At 36.0% G+C, this 21,687-nt stretch overlaps 1 protein-coding gene across 4 annotated transcripts in view; it reads left to right on the top strand.

Moving 5' to 3' along the window:
• tnr (tenascin R (restrictin, janusin)) overlaps window positions 1-21,687 on the top strand; it is a 161,706-nt gene that overhangs the window by 74,928 nt on the left and 65,091 nt on the right. For all 4 annotated transcript variants that reach the window (XM_055032646.1, XM_055032647.1, XM_055032648.1 and 1 more), the window contains 5 exons: window positions 14,350-14,464; window positions 16,601-16,811; window positions 16,946-17,046; window positions 17,858-18,020; window positions 18,621-19,097. In XM_055032646.1, coding sequence (XP_054888621.1) covers window positions 14,387-14,464; window positions 16,601-16,811; window positions 16,946-17,046; window positions 17,858-18,020; window positions 18,621-19,097 — 1,030 coding nt within the window. In that variant the 5' untranslated portion in view covers window positions 14,350-14,386. The remainder of the gene's footprint in view (window positions 1-14,349; window positions 14,465-16,600; window positions 16,812-16,945; window positions 17,047-17,857; window positions 18,021-18,620; window positions 19,098-21,687) is intronic.

Here is a 21,687-nt window from a genome sequence, read left to right as displayed (position 1 = left end):
CTTTCTCCTAATGAAGAGGACCTTTTGTATCATCTCCTGACCAGGCTATTCTTGGAACTGATAGCGTCAAAATCAGATGTCCTGGAACAGAAATGTAGCAAAGATAACACCTTCAGTCTGACCTCCCATTTCCTCACATCTAAAGGTTTTCCATTTGACCTAAAGTTAGCGCGATCGATAGAGGGTGTCTTAACTGGCTCTCCCTTTTTCTTAAGTACCTGATATTTTCTTAAGATATTACTGTTTGAGTGATTCAAAAGCTAATTTTCTCTACAAATCCAGTACAAGAAAATTTACATTGATCTACAAGATGCAGTGTGTGTGGAAAGTTTCCACAGCGTTTTGTTAACTTCGTAGTCAGATTAAATATATTACTTACTCATATTCTATTTCTCAATTTCCTATTTGTAAAAGTATAAATTACAATAAATAAATACAGATACAGCTATAGCAGAATTTATTTGTCTATTTTTCATAAATATTTGTTTTGCTATGATCAGTCTCACTTGATTATAAAGTCTCTGAGTTCAGAAGATTTCAAGATGACCAAAGCAGGGCTGCCTTTGTGTCTCAAGCAGTGCTTGAACTCATGAAAGCTTAAAATGTTCATATGTAACTGGGCACTCGTCCAACAAATCCCTTAAAGGTAATGAACAATATTTACAAGCGACGCACTCATTTCATGACTCCCAGTAAAGTAATGTGCAAAGGCCAGCTGGTGTAAGAGCAAACTGCTTTGATAGTTATAGGTCAGATCCCCCCTAAAGCATAACATCCTAATAGTGTACGTTTATTGGGAAGTAAAAATGTTAACACAACACAGTTAACCCAAGCAAATTGCAAGGAACACAATACATTTTTCAGTACTTTACATTTGAGGATAAAATGTGTCACAGATTAAGATGATGTTTTTTTTTTTCTTTGATCAAAAACCAAAGTGAAACCAAAAGCAAACTTTACCCTTTTTTTATTGGTGTGATTTGCTTGTGTATGAAGATCTTTGCCTTTATGTGTGCCTTTATGAGAACACACATAAAGGCAAAGAACTTATTGTGAATACAATAAAGGTCTGGTGCAGACCAAAAAAACCAGACCATGACCCACTTTTTGAGGTGATCTCGGACCCCTTCTCGACCAACTGGTCCAGTTCCCTTCTGGTGTATTTACAGACGGGCCTCGATCTGAACCAACCACTGAAACGGCCTTCACATGCCACCGTTTCTGGGCATCTTAGTGAAGATGAGCCCTTCAGTGTTGCTAATGTTACTGCAGCATGTATTAGTTGTACTGAAATCTGATCTGTTTTTGCTTATTGATGCTGTTGCCAGCACACAGAGCATCTTTCTCAGTCAGCTCACAGCGTGTGTTTCCAAAATTAGAAATTCCACTGCAAAACAAGTATGGAATAATATGCTTTTGACATTTAAAATGGTGTTGCAGTTGTAGTAAAAGCACAAATGGACACAACAGAAAAATTTTTTAGTAGGACTTCCAGGCTTGATTTTATCCAGAGTCTGACGTAAGGACTTTCCTGGTGGAAATACACCTTAACAAACAAAGACTAATTGACTAGTTAAGATCTGTACAGCTGTGTTTGGTTAATATGTTCTCCTGCCTTTTTCCAGTCTGAAATTGATTTAGTCTGTAAGAAATATGAACTTTTAGAGACTGCAATGGAAAAAAATTAAACAGTTTCAAGGTCTTTACACATCTTTACCAGTGGTCCCAAATTATGTGATGAGATTGCTGATAGCACAAACGTCACATTTTGAGTGTATCTCAATTCGATTACCTTTTTTCAGTTTTCTGAGGATATTTATAAATAAACAAAAATGTAATATTTTGTAGTTATCGGTTTCCAACTAAGCAGTACTTTAAAAATATTATTAAAGGAGAAAAGAATCACTGGTACTTTCTGTCAGTATTCATAAAATAAAACATCACTACTTGTGCTTCAAAGGAACCCTTTTTTCTGTTATGTTTTTTTTTTTTTTTTGCCATTGAGTTGTTTTTTTGTTAATTAAATACAATTCCCGCTGAGTCCAGGGAGCACTTCTTCACTTGCTTTCCTGGTATCGCCGAGACAGCCTTAACACAAGTACATGTCAATTGTTTTGATCCCTTGTAGTTTCTTTATCATCAGTGAACAGCTTATGGTATTTGATTGTCATAGCATTTCTGTGTCACTTCAGCTCGCCTTTTAAATCACATAAGAGAGGCTAAAGACAGACAGCAGACACCAAAGGTGGAAAAAGGATTATGTATTTCTTCCTTCCCCATTTATTGCATATGAAAGATACTGAAGAATGTGTTGTCATTTGAGTCTCACAAGAGACAAAAGCCTTTGAAAGAGGAAGATGAAAGGAGAGGCTCATGAGAAAGATTTGGAGAGGGACCAACACACAACAGCTCACAAGGTGACAGAGAGAAGGTTTTTGATGTAATTTTTTAAGGTCATGCCTGAACAAAAAGATAGGGGAAGAGAACTGAGTGAAGCTAGAGAAAATTGGCAAATCTCTACAAATGGTGGCAAAAGTTATACACTATTTGATGCATGTATGCAGGTTTGTATGGAGAAAATGCAAAAAATAATAATAATAAAGTAAAATTCTTAAGGACATTTCTCCCACAGGTATAGTGAAAAATCAGCATCTCTCATAACTTCCTCTAAGGTTGATGAAGTAAGCTTTACATTTCCTATGCTGTTTAGTTGATTCTATTTACTACACATGTCCTGAAAATAATACAAATAAAGAAAAGAAGGAAACTGGTAGGGCTATCACTAAATTATCTCAGGATTAATGCAAAGGAACTTCTTAAAAAAAACTAATAGTAATTATTATAATCCCCTCCAGCATTGTGTATCTGCCTTGTGTTGTATTGTACAACCCTCATAGATGTGACATTTTTTAACCCTTTATTTTCTCCTTAGTACATGCAGTCATCTCCATTTCTAGTAGGAAAGAGAATGCTAATGTTATCATGCAGTGTGAGCAGAGCTGAGACCTTGAGTCTAAATAGTCCTGTTAAAATTCATGTTATTCAGACAGATTTTGTTGTAAATGAGAAAACTTGATAAAATCACAAAAAAAAAGAAAACATTTTGTGATTGCTTTTGTACCTTTGATTATTATTCATGGTTGTGTTAAACTTTTAAATGAGTATTCTGTTTCGTGCAGTGATTATGAATTTGATTCTCACAAGGTCGATATAGTTACAGTGACAATGTTGTTGTTTTAAGTATCATAAAATTAGGTTTGGGTATTTTTTTAAGGACCTTAGAGGATTTTCTGTGGATTTATCTGCTTTGAGATTTGAGTTAATTAAAGGTTTTCACTTAAGAGTTAACCATTCTTTGACAACTCATCATCCTGATTCTAATGCCTTCCTACTTTTTTGTTCATTACTTTGATAATTCAGTCTCTTTGTGTTCATGAGTACAACTAATGCTAGTTCTTCATTTCCAGATAAAAAAAAAAATTACCTTGTTTGTTGGTTTTGCTCAATACTCATATTTACTATCATTAGTTGCACTTAAAAATACTGTTGTCTCAACAACGAAATCTGTGTCTTCCTGCCATGAAATTTAGTTCTTCTTATATTTCACTGACATTAACCCAATAATAATCATACCTGTGACAACCCATCTTATGTAAAGGCATATGGATTTGATAAAAGCTTTGAGAGTCTCCAGATGATGGCAGTCCAACCTATTTTTAACTACTAATTTCTGAACCACTTGATTCCCACATAAAACATTAAACATTGAGTCTTAAATGATCAGATGAAGCCTCAATATGGAAATATGGAAATCATATAAAACCATATAGTGACATGAGCGCAAAACCTTACACCAGGTTGAAACAAACTGTGAATTTTACACTTTTCATCCCACTACACACAATGTATAAACTTGATTTAATTAAAAGGACCCAACATACCACAAAGGCAAAATGACTTTTCATAAAATGGACGTAATTTCCTTGTGCTGAGGCAGAGCTAGCACATTTTAACCTATGCTAACATACAATTCAGCACTGCATAATATGTTGAGATGACACTTTTAATCTCAAAAGCATAACAAACGTTTTTGAGATCAACTGAAATGACTAGCATTTCAGTTCATCCATTAATTGTTTATTGCTCATAGTTAATTTGGGTGTAATGAAGTATGAAATGATTTGTGCCAATTTTAGAGTAAAGGTTTTGCTGAATCGTTGTTACAGATGTGTTTAATGTTACACACCTGTAATACACAATTGTCCATTGTTCCAATATTGTATTTAAATAAAACAGGCAAATAAACTATTGCATGATGAGAATGTATCAAACTGAAATATACTTTTTGCATTTGTGCACAAACGTCTCTGAGTAAGAATCTTGCTCATTTTTGCACATTGTTTGATCATTTTAATCACTTTCTCCTAGCCAAATATGAGAAGTTTAGGTCTGACTCAAGACTTTTGCATTCTACCTGAAATAGCTGAAGTAGCAGGAATGTCAAAGCAAGAAAGTACAGGAGAGGACCACAAAAACAAGCACTAAAGCTATTTTTGGTGTCCTGAAGCCTTCTATTTTTTTATTTCTTCTTGAAAAAAATGACCAGCAGTTGGTTTTGAAATGTAAAATAAACTACAAAAAGCCGTGTATTGAATAATCAGAGATTAGACGAGCCCACTGCCATTCAGCTGCAGGAAACATTGAAAGATTTTTCTCAGATTTTCCAAAATCAGAGCTGCTTTTATTCAAAAGTACTGAAACCTTTTAGCTTCGCTCTTTACATTTATAGGCATCCTATTTTGGATTGTCTTTCTTTTATTTTTGTTTTGTTAAGCAAAACTCAAGCCCTTTTTCATAAGTGTTCTTAATGAATTTCTTCAGCCATGTTTTAGTTTGCTCATCCTTTTTTCACTTGTTTCCTCACCAACTTTATTGCTTTTGAGATCATTTGTGTACAATCAATACTTGAGTTATTTATGTTTTCTGTAATTTCTTATGCTCATGTGAACACCTGATCTGTTATCTGTTTTTTATACACTTTATTTTCAGTGATGATAGGATGGTGGGCAGTCATCACCTGACCTTTACCCTAAACCTAACCATTACCACTATATTCTTATAACCTAACCTAAACTAAGTTCATGGCTTAGTCCTAATCATAGCCTCTAATCCAAACAACAGTTCTTCTATTCGCTTTGGCCCAATGAGGAGCAGTGGGTCTCTACAATAGAAGTAATTGTTGGAACTGGACAGGCATAAAACAAGATCATAATTAGAATTCAGTTTTATATTCCTGGCAACACGTACAGCTCTATTAGCCTAGAAGGGATTATTCTGACTTTGTAATGAGCATTTTGCTTGTTTCCTATTATAAAATAGAAAACCTATTCTGAATAGAAAATGCTCAAATACATGGCCAAAAAGAAGAAACCTGAAATAAAAAAACAATAAATAAAAAAACTCACAAAGAGAAACACTGCATTGTAAATTATAGTTATTGAATCAAATGATGGTATAACCAAAAAATTCTTTTAGTAAAAAAGTGAATGAATGTAGATGGAGCAGATGGATGCACCTTTGCCGGATCATTAACACTGAGGCCACCACATGGCGTCACACACTTGCAAGCTGGCGAAAGTCTGCTGACAGACTCCTGATTACAGCTGAGTTTAATGGACTTCTCCAAAATCAGTCAAATCTCCAGTAACTTTTGTAAGAAGATGTTAAATATGCCCACAACATGCATCTAATGACTGTTATCAATGTTTCAGTGCTCTTTTACATCACAATCAACTTGATCGAATGATTTTTTTTTTTCTTGAATATAATCTTTTTGGTGGGTTGGGGAAAGATTGTCATCTTTCTATATGAGCTTCTAGGTAGGATTTTGTCTTTTCATTTAGTGACCGGAGTCACTAAATACTGGACAATAAATGCAAGTATCACCATATTCTAATTTCAGTTTTGTCTAATAGGTTACTTCAGATCTTCTCATACATGTTTGTTTCCATTTTCATAATGGAAACAAACAATGGATACCTAAATGTACGTAAATGGATCAGAGAGTGCAGTGTGAAATGGTGTGTGGTTGTTAGTGACCATAGCTTTTGCCTTATGCTGTTAAACTGAATCCATTTTTGGTCCTTTCTTTGTGCAGAAATAGCCCAAAGATGGAGGGAAACAAAGACTTATACAGCCCCTAGGTTGAGGGAGCAGCCAATGAACAGAGCCCAATGGTCCTGAAAGACAAGGCAATTTGGCCAGAGTGATGAGAATAATGAGAAAGGCATCGTAATGTTGCCAGAGTCCAATTTAGAAGGTGCAGAGGGTAGAAAGAGATTGAGAGAAAGAAACTGAGATGCGGGGATGGAGAAGGAATAAAGGAGCATGTGTGATGTGAATGAGAGGGAGAGTGTGAGCAATCACCCCTGCAAGAAGGCTTGGTATTGGTTTTACGTTCATGCTGAGGTGGCTGCTCATTAACCTGTGCAAATGAAGGTTAGGGCTTTTCCTTCATAGGGCAAGCAAGAAGGGGATAACAAGGCCTCTGCTGAAAGAAAAGGGATACTGTAACTAGATGTGGAAAAGACAAAATACTTTTTTTCCACCCTCCACAGTGGATGACTCTGAGCTTAAGAATCAGCATCTCTGAGTGAACAGATTTACTGTGTGAAGTGACAAAAAGACTTTAGAGACGGGGATCAAGAAAATCCTCTGTCAAAGAAAGAAAATGAAAACCTTGTCAAAAAGATAAAAGGAGATGGTGAAAATGACAAGAACAGATAATAAAAAATGAGAGTGGCAAACAGAAAAAAAGGGACAAGACCAGACTGGACCAAAGGTGATTTTTTTCGGAGAAAGGTGACTAAAATCATGAGAAAGCAAAAGTGCGAGTTCTGCAGAAAATCCTCCTCCTCTTTGCTGAGTGCAAAGCTGCTGAGGAGAGACAACATTTCAGCAGATGGAGGTTTTGTGCCCTCTGGTAACCATCCAGGCCTGGGATCGACATCAGCCTGCAGCATCTTAAACCACAAGCAGTACTTGATGCCGTCTTTTGCGCTGACTGCTCATGATCGCGGTGCCTCTCTCAGCAACTGCTGGGGATATACTTGCGGTGACACCACTGCAGCAGGACCTTAGTGGAGCTTGCCTCATGAGCACTTTTGCTGTCCTAATCGTGAGTCTCGTAAAGGGATAGTGACAGTCAATTGCTCCTGAGGCTGATTTATCCATTCTCGCAGAGTCCCAAGAGGGACCCAAATAGGAGAAAGACCATGTACACAGATTGAGACATATGTCTACTGGGCAGACAGCAAACACTTAATCAGAAGGCAGCAGTCTTAAAAAGCCTTGCAGCCATGGAATGAAAGCAGCACAATATAAGAATGAGAGTTAATGAAGCATTCCAGTGTGTTTCTCTTCTGTAATCCAACTGGGATGTTAATCTCCTGTGGGCCCCATTCTCCCTAAACAAAGATACACACACCTACACACAAAAAGACTATGATCAAGAGGTGTGTGTGTGGGAAGAGATGAATTTGTGGTCTGCCTTTGTTTATACATCAAACAACAAAAAAAGAAACATTGAAATTCTCATGCCATTTTCTCTTCTATTGTACAATACTTAGGGTTAACAGGTGAAATGAATAACACTTACCTGGCCCTCATGGCACCTACTAGTGGGAGTGAACATTGTATCCAAACCACAAAGTTGATGTGCTAGATAAAGAGAAAATGAGCCAGGATACAAGTTTGTGCAAGTTTGACAAATGCAACTATATCAGTGCTTCGTTAGCTGGGGGTTTTGTAGGGTGTTTCCATCTGCAGTGCTCAGTATTTATCAAAAGGTGTGTAAGTAAGTAAGTTGACTGCAGGATCATGAGCGCCCAAACTTCACCGGTGCATCGAAAACTTGGCCGTTCACTAATATTTAAAAGTATTGTAGCTCATACTGCTGAAAAACTTTATGTTGATTCTCATAGACCAATAGAACAAAATACAAGGTGAATCGAAGTTCAATGAGATTGGGTCTACAGAGATGCAGACCAGTCAGGATGCCCATACTGAGTTCTGTCAATTTCTCAAAATGACAATGAAACTATCTTCCACCAAACTAGATATGTCTCATGAATGTTTTTGAGAAACTGAACAAATTCTCCAAGTTTTAAACAATCTGCAATATCTCAAATAAATCAAACATCTAAGGGCTCTATTGGCCACTTCTATTCAATTAGGTTAGGTTCCCTACTTGCTTTACTTGCACTTGCTTTTATTTTCATTTATGCAAAGCTGCTAATTAAGACAAAAGAATGTTGGATGGTTTCTCTAGACATGCGTTTGTGAAACATAATGCCGAGATGCATTGAGATTCTACAGTTTGCTCATTAATTCATACACCGTCCAGTGATCTGAGTGAGGCTCTGAAGACAGAACAAAGAAGCAACTTTTTATCTTTTCCTCAATTCTCTCCTGTCTAAATAAATCTTTCTACTCTCATCTCAATGTACTTCATGTGCACCTTTGCATAGCATCCACTGATTTCTCAAGGGACTTTAACTGTTGTTGCGGTTGCCATGCAACTGTGAAGCTGTTGAAGGAAACAGGCAAAGCAAATTTCAAGAAACACGATCAGATGTCTTGATCCAAACATCTCCAAAAGAGTAACAAGGCTTAAAGTCAGATGCAAAACTTGAATTGGGACGATGTGACAAAAAATTCATAGAATTTTGGATGCAAGGCCTTTTGAGACAGAAAGGCATATTCTTTCAAAAGCTTTAATCTTGTTCAGAATTTTTAAATTGTGAATATTTGTGATATATTTTTTTGCAAATGCTAAGTATATCATTGATCTTCTAACAAAACACTAGTGCATCATATGGACTCATAACTAAGCAATCTACATTTTTGCTATTTTGTTTTTGTTTCACTATGTTCAATAAAATTATGTCTCATTATAACTAATTCTACAAAATGGCATAATGAGTAGGTAACCTCATGCCTTGCAGCAAGAAGGTCCTGGGATCAATTCCTCGCTTGGGATATTTCGTATTATTATTTTTTTTTCCATGATTACTTTCAGCTACATTGTTTGCTAAATATTATAAACATAAAAACATAATTTTCAGAAATATCCAAGGTTTATGCATAATTTATTAATTTATGTGGAACTTTGAAGGCTCAGATAATTTAGGAATGTGAATCAAAATGGTAGATTGGCTAATAATCTTGCTTTTTGTCTCATTAGGGAAAGTTTGTGGGCTTTGCCTGGGATGTTTTTTCAGAGTAAAGGGAGCATCATGTGTGACTGTTACATATGCAAATCTAATCGAGCATGAACAACAAAACCAAGCCTGTATTTAATAAATGACTCGCAAACTATCTGAGTCCCATGAGGCTGCAATGAGGCATACAAATTTTATGATGTAGCAAAATAGAAACTTATTGTTATTCATTGCATTCAAAATTTCAATAAAAAATGAGAAAGTAAGCATGTAGACCAGAGGTAATATTGGCAATTAAAATTAGCATAAATGAAGCCTTTCATGCAACATGTTTGTAAGTGTGGACTTATTAGAAACTTCAGTGTGATGTGATATATTCTGCAAGCTTGACTAAACAGTTAACAACGTGTCTAAATGTGATGATTATGAAAGGAAGCATAAGGCACCGCTGATGCTTGACTGAACATGGGCATCAAATTGGTGATCTAAGCACAGTTACCAGATGGGAAAATCTTGCTGGCTGCTTAAGTTTTTGTCTTTAAAAGATGGTCAGTAATAGATGGAGAAGCACATGAAAGAAAGTTACCATCAATTATGATTAAACCATGTTTATGTTTAAGATACTCAACAGTGATATAAATGGTGTGATCATTTCTCATGTCGTATTACCTTCTTTTTGTCCCACATCAAATTTTGAATTTTTCCAAATGAAGTAAGAAAATAGTTCTTATCTGAGCTGTTCTTGCCTTGGGTTATATGAATCTCTTTTCAGATGATAGCAACTCAAACTTGCCATGAAGTGAGGTGTGTGGAGGATGCATTGCGCCTTTTCGTGTGAAATGTAGCAATTTGGTACTGTGTTACTAATAATTTTGCCGGTCACCTTTTCTATTTGTTTCATCCTATTTTCATAGGTTGTTATGCTAAGAGATAGGACAACTTGTATCATCACTATGGTTATTTGGTATTCACCCCTTATTTTTGTTATTCTGCTTTGCTGTCTACCATGAACAACTGATGTTTTTTGAGTTTAGTTTTTATATATTTTTTTTGTTCTGTGTACTTGGTGACAGAAAATTGGATTACTGTCACTTTGTAATTGCACTTTGAGATATAATTCTTTATTCATATCTCTTCTCTTGCCCCTTAATCTCATTAAAGATGAAAGATTTTGCCATACTAAGACAGCTAAGGGATAAATTTCATTTAACATAGAAGAATAAGTAAAAAAGACAAGATCAAAGTTTTTTCTACTTGACTTTTAAGCCTTTGGGTTTTTTTGTGATTCATTATACCGTCTGGGTTATTTTTTAAAGGAGGTTCTCTAATGCAGGCAGAATAATTTTCACTTTACGTTACAGAGAATCACTGATCGTTTTTGTTCTAATATGAACAAGCAGTTTTATTTTAGCCTTGGAGGGAGACGAAGCCATTCTGTTTCTCCCAAGAAATCAGCTGTGATTGATGTGATGGCAAACTTTCAACAGGATCTTGAATACCCTGACTTTATATCTCCCCAGGTTATAAAATGTAGTTGCCATCATTTTATAATGATTTTATAAAGTAAAAGAGCCATCCGTATCTTATGTAAGCCTTCTTTTGTTTTTTTGTACTTAAGAATGGAAAAAAAGTACTGATCACCTCCAGTTTTGATGTACATCACAGTCATACACGCATCAAATGACTTCATTCATGTAATTATTTTTCCATTTAATCGTTTCTCATATCTCATGCATTTTTACATTAATTTTTAAATATAAAATAAAATGAAATAATGGTGCTTTGAGGCTGTGTAGGTCGGAGCGTTTGGCTTTATGCTGGGTTGTGTTCTTTTCTGAGGGCATGTGCACTTACTGCTGCAAAACTTAAGTATTCAAAGCCAGCTTTGTATGCCTGGAGCATGTTGATTCTCTTGAGCTGAAATGAGTGGGTCTCTTCCTAATTGAGCCTCCATGAAAAACCTCAACTAGCTGTTAGCGATAATGCTTGTGGGCATCAGCCTCTTCCATTATCCAGTTTGATGAGCTTGTGACTTTTAACCTCTTTTAAACTTTTTAGCACTGACTTTGCAAAACTATTTTTAAGCTAAAAATGAATTTCATGGTTTTTGAGGGTTTTTTTTGTGTGTGTGATTTTATTTTGTTTGTTTAGTTATTAGCATTTTTATATAAAAAAAATAAAAATAAAAAAAATTGTGTGATGAGATGACCATCTAATTAACATCTGTGTTAATAAATGACCACTTTAGATTTTAGTCAGATATTACATCACCTATTACACAGGTGTCAAACTCCAGTCCACAAGGGTCACTGTCATGCAGTCTTTAGATCTGCCACAGGTACAAACACTTTAATTACCTCCTCTTTGGGTAGATAAGTTCTCCAGAGCCTTGCTAATGACCTACTTATTCTATTCAGGTGAGGTGCAGCAGAGGCACATCTAAAAGTTGCAGGACAGCGGCCCTTGAGGACTGGAGTTTGACACCTCTGACTATTAGAATAACAAGGTAATCAAAACATACTAAACCAGGTATGTGAAGCAAAAGTTGCTGATGAATCAGCTTTCACCTGCTGATTGTGTCAGCCTTTTTGGTAATATGACTGATGGAAGAATGCAGGTCACTGGGTTGCATAAAACAACTAGTTTTAAAAATGTATAGTTTCAGGTTTTTGTTTCAATAGATGGACTCTGTCAGCTGTCAAATAACAGCTTGGAGAAGAAAATAGATCACACTATCTTGACTTTTATTTTTATTGTTTACATTTTTGAACCAATTTTGTTTCTGTGTATGAAAGCATGAATTTTCTTGAATGAAATATGGGAAAATATCTCGGATAGTTATTATAAAATTTAAAACAACTAATGATTATATTTATTTGCAAATGAATATGTGCATCAATGTAGTCTGACTTTGTTTTTTCATAATTAAAAAGATAACGACAAGTATGGTGAAAACCTGCCCTGCCTTTATGCTTATTTGGCATTTCATTTTCTTGTCACATCAAGTTGCCCACTTTGTCATGGATGAATAAATTAAAGATTATGTCACAAGATGTTCATTCATCTTAATCAAAATCAAAAAAGAGGAACGATAAAATTATGTAATTCACAAGTGTCAAACACATTATTGCACTTGATCATAAAATTCTGTCTTTTTTGTTATATGTCTCACAGAAAATTTATGACGAACCATTTGTCACCCGAGCCTCTCCCAAAGACTGTTTAAAGTAGCTTTTCTGTTAATAGGATGGTTGTAGCTGGTCTTGCCCACCACATCCCATCATTTACATCCCCGGTGTTTTGCTGGGTGAATTTGGCAGATAAATGACTCTTGTGATGTCAGATCACAGTTCCATGCTTGAGGGGGAGTGAAACATTTTCCATCTCGTGGGTGCAGACTATTGGGTGGAAGTCTTTTTTTTTAGCAAGGCCAAAGTCATTTGTAAAACTGTTAGCTGGATCAGTTATATGCAATTACTTTTTTTTTGTTGTTGTTGTTTTTATGGAACAAAATATCTAATATTGAGAAAACAAATTAACAGTATTGGGTTTCTTATCTTACATGTAAAGTATGTAGGTAGGAAAGCTGAGGCATTAAGCATGCAATAATGAAAGAAATTCTTTGAATGAGACAATCTTATAAGGATAGCTGGCTGTAGCCCTGTAAACCTGGCTGTTTCTTATTTATGTGCAAATACACTGAAGTCTGAGCCTGTATGGTGGGATAAGATGCCTTCCATCTTGCTCTCACAAAAGGCTCCAGCTGAGAGAAGCAGACTGCTTTACCAACATGAGATGCACTGTTGAGATAATAAAACAGTTTCTAGAATTCAAATCACAGATCCTCTTATCCACCTACCACACACAAACATGGTTAATCTGAAGGGAACTGGGAATGAAATCGCTTCAAATCTTATTCAAAAACATTATCAAATGTCCTCAATATAAATATTCTTTTTAGTTTGATTGATACTTTTATACTCTAGCGACACAAACCAATCAACTTAAAATGATCACTTCTGAAGTTGTATTCCTGATGGGGTACCTGAGCAAGTTTTGTGTTTCTTATTTGCATGTATCTCACAACACCTGGCTAGTAAAACCGAAGCTGATGTCTAATTTGGAGCTTCAATTACCCAGTTTAGGCTTAAGGTCGTTTGTAAACTACCTAAAGCACCATCCTGCAGTTAAGATGTACATTGACGCATATTTGACAAATACTAAAGATTGCATTGAACGCACCACCATCAAGTGGTTAGTGTTTCAATACACAGCTGTATTTCAAATAAAACTATTTCAAGTTTTATTTGAAATACTGTATTCATGACCCGGAATAGATTGCAAAGAAACCTGTTAACAATAGCAATATCAATACAGTTATGTGTGTATCTGAGACTAGAAAATCTGTGGAGTTACTACTTTGCCCAGTTATGCCAATGTGCATCATATCTACATTTATGAATATTGCATATGTTTCATTCAAATAAGTGAGCTCTAAGAAAAGATTCAAGTTATTGTTAAAATAAAATTGGAAATAAAGTCAGGCAGGACTAAAGGTTTATTTTGAGGTTTATGAGTTATGGCCACATTTCACAATTTCTTGTTTAAATCTAAAATATTTATACTGGTTTTAGCTTAAATGAATTATTCTGTCCTGAACAGACACTTATTCAAGTTCTACTTAAAATGTATTTGTGAAATGTTGATTCTGTTTGTTTATAATGTTATTTATTTATTTATTCATTAAATGTGATGAGTTCATAGACTTGTCAAACTTGGTGTGAAACATTGTACAAATATCACTCTGTGAAATCTTAAATCATTTCTTAACTGAGTGCTTAATATGTTGTTTTCATTTCAGTTTTAATTGTAATGTCATTTTATATATATATATATATATATATATATATATATAGGATCACAGGCATTTATTTTTATATTTATAAATGATAATCTTACAGCTCTGCACTTGAACAAAGATACAAATTTATGTTTCAGGGTCTGTACTGTAACAAGTGTATTTATGTACAGACACATAAAGGCCATTATACTAATTACTTTCTTTGGAAATGTCATTTCAAATAATGTTTTTTTTTTTTCTTTTTTCTCTTCCTCTACTGATTAATAGGTGTGAGTGGAGAACATTGGTGAAGTGTGTTGCAAAGATGCCAGAATCAAAGCAACTTCATTGGACCACAGAGCTTACAACAATGCTGGCTCTTGCTCTCCTTTTTGCACTACAGGTAAAATTGACTTATCAGTGTTACAACATAAGTATCCCTTTATAGTTATTTGTTTTGTATCCAATCCTTTTTAAACCAAAATAAAATCTATAGTTGGCATACAAATTATGACTTTGGACAGGATGTATATTTGTTGTTATAAATTATTTTTATATTGCACTTTTGAAAAGCAGGCATTTCTTAGTTGCTACACCAGAATTCAGCAGCTGGTTTTAACACCATTATATCTGGATAATATGTACCAATTTTAGATCAAGAATTGCGTTCACCTAAATGTCTGCATTTTTTGCACATTTATTGTTACAGCCAGCCTACATAAAAGGGTTGTGTGTTAAATTGGTCTGTGTGCAGCCCAGATCTGTCAAAATTGTTAAATACAGACCTTAAATGTGCTGCTAAACTGATTTGCATACGCTTATTGAGAAAATTTCTAAATGTTTCCACTATTGATGGTGTAAATAAGTCAATGGGATTCAAAAACCACATTACTGCTGCGTGGTTATAAAGCTAGAATTCAAGCACCATGTGTCAAGAAGGAACATTTTCAGTACAGAGGATGTTTCATATGAATTTACTTTTATCAAGGCAAACAAAATATGTGCTTGGCAACTGCAGTGCATCTGTTATAAGTAGGAGAAGCTCACAAGTAAATTAACTGCTCTGTGGTTGGCATTACATTTTCAGCTTCAAATGCACTTCAGTTTGAAAAGACATGAAAGGGTTCATGTTTGTGCATTTGGACCACGAATAATAAAAAATCCTTTCATTCATAGGTGGAAAAAAAGGGGAAAAAACTTTTGATTAAAGCTTCAAAGCTTTCAAATGGCTATCATTCTGAAATCAAACTGCAATGACATGTGGAGTTATTCAAATCTTTACATGTTGGTGTACTGAATATGTGGTGGTGGAGGTTCCCACCACCACAGTGGTACATATCTATATATAAGTATCCCTTATATGTATGTATAAGGCATATCAATACAGTGACGCCAGCCCAATTGAGGTATTTAAAGCCCCAGTTGTCAGTTTTTCCTGCAATATGGCACCTCCTAGCCTCCGTGAGACACTGAAAGAGCTCTCATAGACAAGTGGGGGTCCAAGCTTTTAATACTGGCCTAAACAGATAGGTAAGAAGCAGTGAAGGGACCTTAATAACTCTGCAGAAACAGCTGAGATCCACAGCTTAGGTGGAAGAATCTGATGACAGACCTATTAGTCGTGGAGTCCAGAAATATGGACTTTTTGTAAGAGTGTCATGGAGAGAACCAATTCTTCTTGCCATCTTCCATTTATCATTAAAAGTTCTGCTATCAAACATGTTGAATTTGTTTTTGATCAGGTGCAACCACAAAAAATGATCAACAGGATTAAGCTGAGGACGGATGCTTAGCATCTGGCACACTGTCAAAAGAAGAAAACAAAACTCGAATTTAGGGCAAAATATTGGCAACTATGGTTGGCAGACTTTTACAGTAAAAATCTTTCGACCACAGCTGCCAACATTTTACTCTAAATTAGCGACGCTTCTTTTCTACAGTGCAGGGCTCCAACCAAAAACATGCAACCCAATTCAGATCACAGTAGTGATCTAATTTAATCTAATTTGTAATTGATGATCAGCTTTAAAATTTGCTGTTCATATATATCATTCATCCATGCGCCTGAGCTGAATTGCAAAAACTAGGTTGGACAAATTTTTTTTTTGTTTTTCAGAGTTTAAATACTTTTTAATGCAAATTAAATTAAATTGCAATATAGAAAGGTTAAGTGGGGTACTGAGGTACTTTTGCAAATATATATGATTACTTCTATATGATGGGATCTTGCTTCTTATGAAATACATTTTACTTTGGCTGTCAGAAAAGCTAGCTTTTAAACGCAGAACTGTCACCACTGCTTTTTAGAGATTACCGTTTCTCTATTTGAAAATAGTTTTGTCAGTGTTACAGCCAGTAAACACTATTTTTCAGATTTTGCATTTTATTGTTGTTATACCCCCGGGCTCTTTGTCGTTACTCCGTCATTTTGTAAATGCACTGTCATATGAAGGACAAAAAAATAGAGAGAACATGCCTGAATCCCCTGAGTCCACAAAACGTGTAATGTTTTTTTGCTTCATGTTGTCTCTCGCTCCAGGGTGCTGCACATGCTGCTCCATCAGGAGACAACAAGCTGGTTCGAACCACCAGAATGAGAAGGCAGATCCCAGAGGGGGATAGGTTTCCCTCTGCTTCCTCAGTCAACCAGTCGCTACGAGAGCAGCCTCTTGTCTTTAACCACGTGTACAACATTAACGTGCCAATGGAGTCTCTGTGCTCCGTTGACCTGGATGCATCTGTGGCCCCAGGTGACCATCTCATCCCTCTGATCGACTGAATATTGTGAAGACTCAATTTAGAGAAATTGTCTAGACATTTTAGAAGCATGTGCAGCATCGTGTTTTATTTAAAACTTGTAAGACGTATTCTTTGAATTGTATAGATTCTCACGCTGAGTTGGGATCCAGACCTCCAGTTGAGGGTCCAGGGGAGCCATCCGGGCCAACAGAATACACAGAGCAGACGCTTGATGCAGAGAGTCAGGTGGCTTTTCTGAACATTATTCTGCACAATTACTTTCAGTAAAATCACATGATGACATGAGTTATTTAGAGACAAGAATTGTTTTCACCCAAATTAAATCAATCATTTTTCTAGCCTTTGCTGTTTAGTTGGATTCAGTGCAGGAAGTCTATTTGGATTTCTCTTATTTGTTTGCTCTTATTACACAACAAAAACAATATGTTTATTACTGACAGAAATTCAAACAATCTGTATAAAATCATAATAATAAAGCAACCTCTTGTCTGCAACCTGGGCAGTTTGAACAACCAGTACTCTGCCTTAGACTGTTACAGATATCTTCTGCTGTTTTCCCTCCTGACCTGTCCCCTCTTCTTGTCCTAAGTGGAATTAACAAAATGCACCTGCATAGCATTTGTTGATTAGTCTGCATTTCTTTATGTATATTTTGCACATTGTCTGAGAGCTGGTGGGGAGAAACCTTACAGTAAGCTAAAACTAAAGAAATTAAATAAATTGTAAATTATAAAATGGTATGTGGACTGTTGCATATAAAATTCACTCACAGTAAACATTGTGCCAGTATCAGTATTTGACCAAAGAAAGCAGGCAGTTGCAAGCCTTTGACTTTATGTGAGTATGTTTGATGGGTGAGATAAGACTCAAGAAATAGCAGCAGCTGCATCAGAGGGCCCAAAATTTCTGGTATACTGATCATAATCTTATACTTAAACAAGAGTCTAAAACTTAATTCTTCAAACGTTTGAAATGGATGATTTTATTGCCTTGTGAATGCTGTGAAATTCAAACCAAACTGGTGCTCCTTGCTCAGGTGACGTTTACGCATCGCATCAACATACCAAAAGCAGCATGCAGTTGTCCCACGATAATCACAATCCAGCAACTTGCCACCAGAGTGGAGATGCTGGAGAGGGAGGTGTCCATGCTCAGAGCTCAGTGTGGATCTGGATGCTGTGGGGAAGGCTCTGCCATGGGTGAGTTCTGTCTTTTTCTGACAACAATCCATTTGTATAGAGATGGATTTTTTTTTTTTTGTATTATTTACATAGAAAGAAAGAAAAATTGAACAGATGAACTAAAAAAACAAACAAATATGCCAAGCAGTAAACATGAAGCAGACAACACAATAGTATTGATTCTGATTGGCATTTTCTTTTTACCTTCTCTGTGGAGAAAGGGTATAGGGAAATCTCTGATAATTCTGCCATCCTGTTATGAGAAGACCAACATGTACAGAGGCACAGACTAAATGATGGTTAAAGTATCTGCTCCAATGACACTATCATTCATTTCAAATACTCTCTGAAAACGCTCCATCTCCATGGTGAGAAAATGATTTTCTCTAGCAGTCATGATCAGAATCAGAAAGAGGATGACACACGCAGCTGAGAAGGATGGTTGCTGGAATAATCTAATTGAAGAAACTGTATATTTATACGTCCTGACAACTGTTTTCTAGTCTGTTTGCAATTGTCTTATTAAACACAAAGTCTTTGACTTTGGAATGAATTTAACAAATTTTAGAAGGTATCAACTGATGTTGTAAAGCAGACTGTGTCCACTTTTTGTCTTAGGCCGTCTGGACTTTGTCCCAGGTTGCAGCGGCCATGGGAGCTTCAGCTTTGATCTGTGTGGCTGCATCTGCGAGGAAGGCTGGGGCGGCAAAAACTGCTCCGAGCCTCGTTGCCCAAATGACTGCTCTGGTCAGGGGGTGTGCATCGAAGGGGAGTGTGTGTGTGATCGGGACTTTGGAGGCGACAACTGTTCAGAGCCACGATGCCCCTCAGACTGCTCAGGCAGGGGCCTGTGTATTGATGGGGAATGCATGTGCGAGGAGTCCTTCACAGGCGAAGATTGCATGGTTGGACGGTGTCTCAACGACTGCTCGGATCAGGGGCTGTGTATCAATGGGACATGCCAGTGCCGCCCTGGCTATGTGGGAGAAGACTGTTCATTGGTCTACTGCGCCAACAACTGTAGCAAGAAGGGAGTCTGCAAGGAGGGTTTCTGTGTCTGCCAGGATGGCTTTGCTGGAGATGATTGTAACTCAGGTAAGTTAAAACTTGTTTTTTACCCTACAAAGTATATTGGCATGGTTAAATATGTGATTTAACCACGTGAAACAAAACATTTCCTCAAAAGGGTTCTTCATTAATAAAGATCTGAACGATTAAATGCTTGAGGACAAAAACACTATTTTAAAAAACGACACACAAGCTTATACCACATAAGAGCTGCAGAATAAAAGATATGTTTTCTGACATTTTTATTTTATTGTTTTGACTATGACTTTCTGACACTGTCATAACAAGGCATGGTCAGAATCCTGAGAACTGTGTACGTGAAATTGGACGCAAAATGCAACAGGATCACCCATGATTTTTTGTTGCAGTTATTCCTTTTTAGTCATGAATTTACCAGAGTCTTCTTAAAATTCCAGTGTTTAGCTCATCAAAAAGAAGATAAATATCTGAATATTGCAGCTTTTCTCTTTTAACTGAGATCTTACATTTAGCCTTATCATTACTGCACAAAGTGAAATCTATTCAGGTCACGTTGCACAAGAAAAATAGCAGTTTCAATTACCTTGAATTAATGAATGAATTTGGCTTTTTGTCATGTTGTTGATTATTTAAATTTACAGTGTAGGTAGACTGTAATTTCTTAAACTCTAATCTTCTTTGTGACTATGATAGGAGATTTGAAGATCTTGGAATGCCTCAAGTGTAAAAAAAATATTTGCATTGAATTAATTTCTCAGAAAAGCTGAGAAAAAAAACCTACTGTGTCTTGTGTTTAACAAACATTACACAAGCTTGAGGTGGGAAGATTACAGGCTTCAGTTCCACTATTGTTAGCATATATGTAGGGCTGTGAAATAAACCTTTTTGTGCTGCAAATGCAAGTAGTGGGGGTGGCTGACTTGCTGGACAGCGGAAGGTCTAACGATGTTCATTTGTCAAAAGTCACATTCATCTGGGGAGCCAACTGTCACATTAACTGCAGCTGAGACAGTTTCTGAGCTGTGCTTGCCTTTGTTCAAAGCCGGGCCTCAGTGCCAAAATATCACATCCTCCTCTGCCATTTGAGTTACCTGTCAACGAAATGATGGATGGGGACAGATAGGGGAGCAAGTGATAAAAAAAATCAGGAAGGGAAAATGCTGTTTCTAAGACTGATTCATCCATTCCATTTCCCCTTATTTAATATCTATACAAAGTGTGAGGAACGGATTGCTTATTTATTTATTTATTTTTTGTAATTAGCCACTGCTTGTAGAGGTGAGTTTGTTGAATACAAAACGTGGCAGTTCAATAACCAGAGGAGCACAGGGTGACAGGCTTAAGTGTTTCATGTTATCAGGAGCCGAAGAAAAACGGCAGGCATTTTTTCTTCAATTATGGTGGCCTATATTCTCTCAGTATGTGAAATAATGGATACTGTTGAATTTAAATTGGATCTTTTTAGTCATGGGGTCAGAAAGTGCACATATATTTTTATGTGAAAATTCTGGGTACCCATCCTTCTGCACTGGGTACCTAGACAAAAGGTATTCCTGAGTTTTTCAATGACATCTTGTACAAAAGGTACAGAGATGTAATATATATATATATATATATATATATATATATATATATATATATATATATATATATATATATATATATATTATCATATCCCTCATCACACCTGTCAGTACCAATTAAAAATTTAAGCCTTGCTTGTTTGTGTTTCTCTTTAAAAAAATGAACACCAAGAAAAAGATGAGTTGTGCTCAAACTAATTATTTTGATTAAACATGAGGGAGAAATGATTTGAGGGAGTACTTGTCGATTTATTTACTAATGAGATCAAGACACTTGTACTAAAACATGGCACAGATTAAATATCTAGCATTTTATTAGTTGAAATAATAATAATAAAACAATGTATTTGGCAGCTACCCAGCTAAGAATCCATGTAAGTAGACTTTAACAGGCACATCATCCAGCAAATCTTGTGGAAAGAATGACTAGAATCATAGCATATTGTGAAACAAATGGACGGGAGGGGAAGCTTCTCCCGTCCAAAGACAATGAGTACAGATGGGTGTGAAACCAAATTCAAATGAAATGTATAGCAATATTGGAGATTGCAGAGTGCAGAAGTTAAAAAAATGAAGCTATTCATCAGAGCTCTACGTCAGAATTTATTCTAGAAATGTGTTTCCATCTCTCCTTTAGCTCTATATTTCTTTTTTTTTTGAAAAAGCCAAAAATCACTTTAACAGAGCGTAAAAACGTTTTTGCAAAACTGAGGAAATTATTTCAAGTTTTGCCATTGCCATGAACTTGAATGTTATACTTCAAAATGTGCATAAACAACGTTTATAAAAACATAGAAAATTAATTAAACCACACAGCTCTGTTTATCAAGACTGGGAGAATGGATATAAACACTAGTGCATTTCAGCTGACAACAAAACACTTGTCTTTTCCAGAAGCATTATACAGCACATACAGCAGTAAAACCAGAAGACAGTATTAGCTTGTATTCTAATAACAAAGTGGACAGACCGCCACTCAGGTTGGTAGGTGAAGGGCTGGGCTCTGTTGGGGTTACAGTTGAGGGGCAGTGCCTGTCAACTGAGGTGTTTGCAAA

This window comes from Poeciliopsis prolifica, unplaced genomic scaffold, assembly GCF_027474105.1.
Source record: "Poeciliopsis prolifica strain line A6 unplaced genomic scaffold, Auburn_PproV2 SCAFFOLD008, whole genome shotgun sequence".
Taxonomy (NCBI): Eukaryota; Metazoa; Chordata; class Actinopteri; order Cyprinodontiformes; family Poeciliidae; genus Poeciliopsis; species Poeciliopsis prolifica.
The sequence above is the reverse complement of the archived record's forward strand: the minus strand, read 5'-3'. Positions and strand labels throughout refer to the sequence as shown.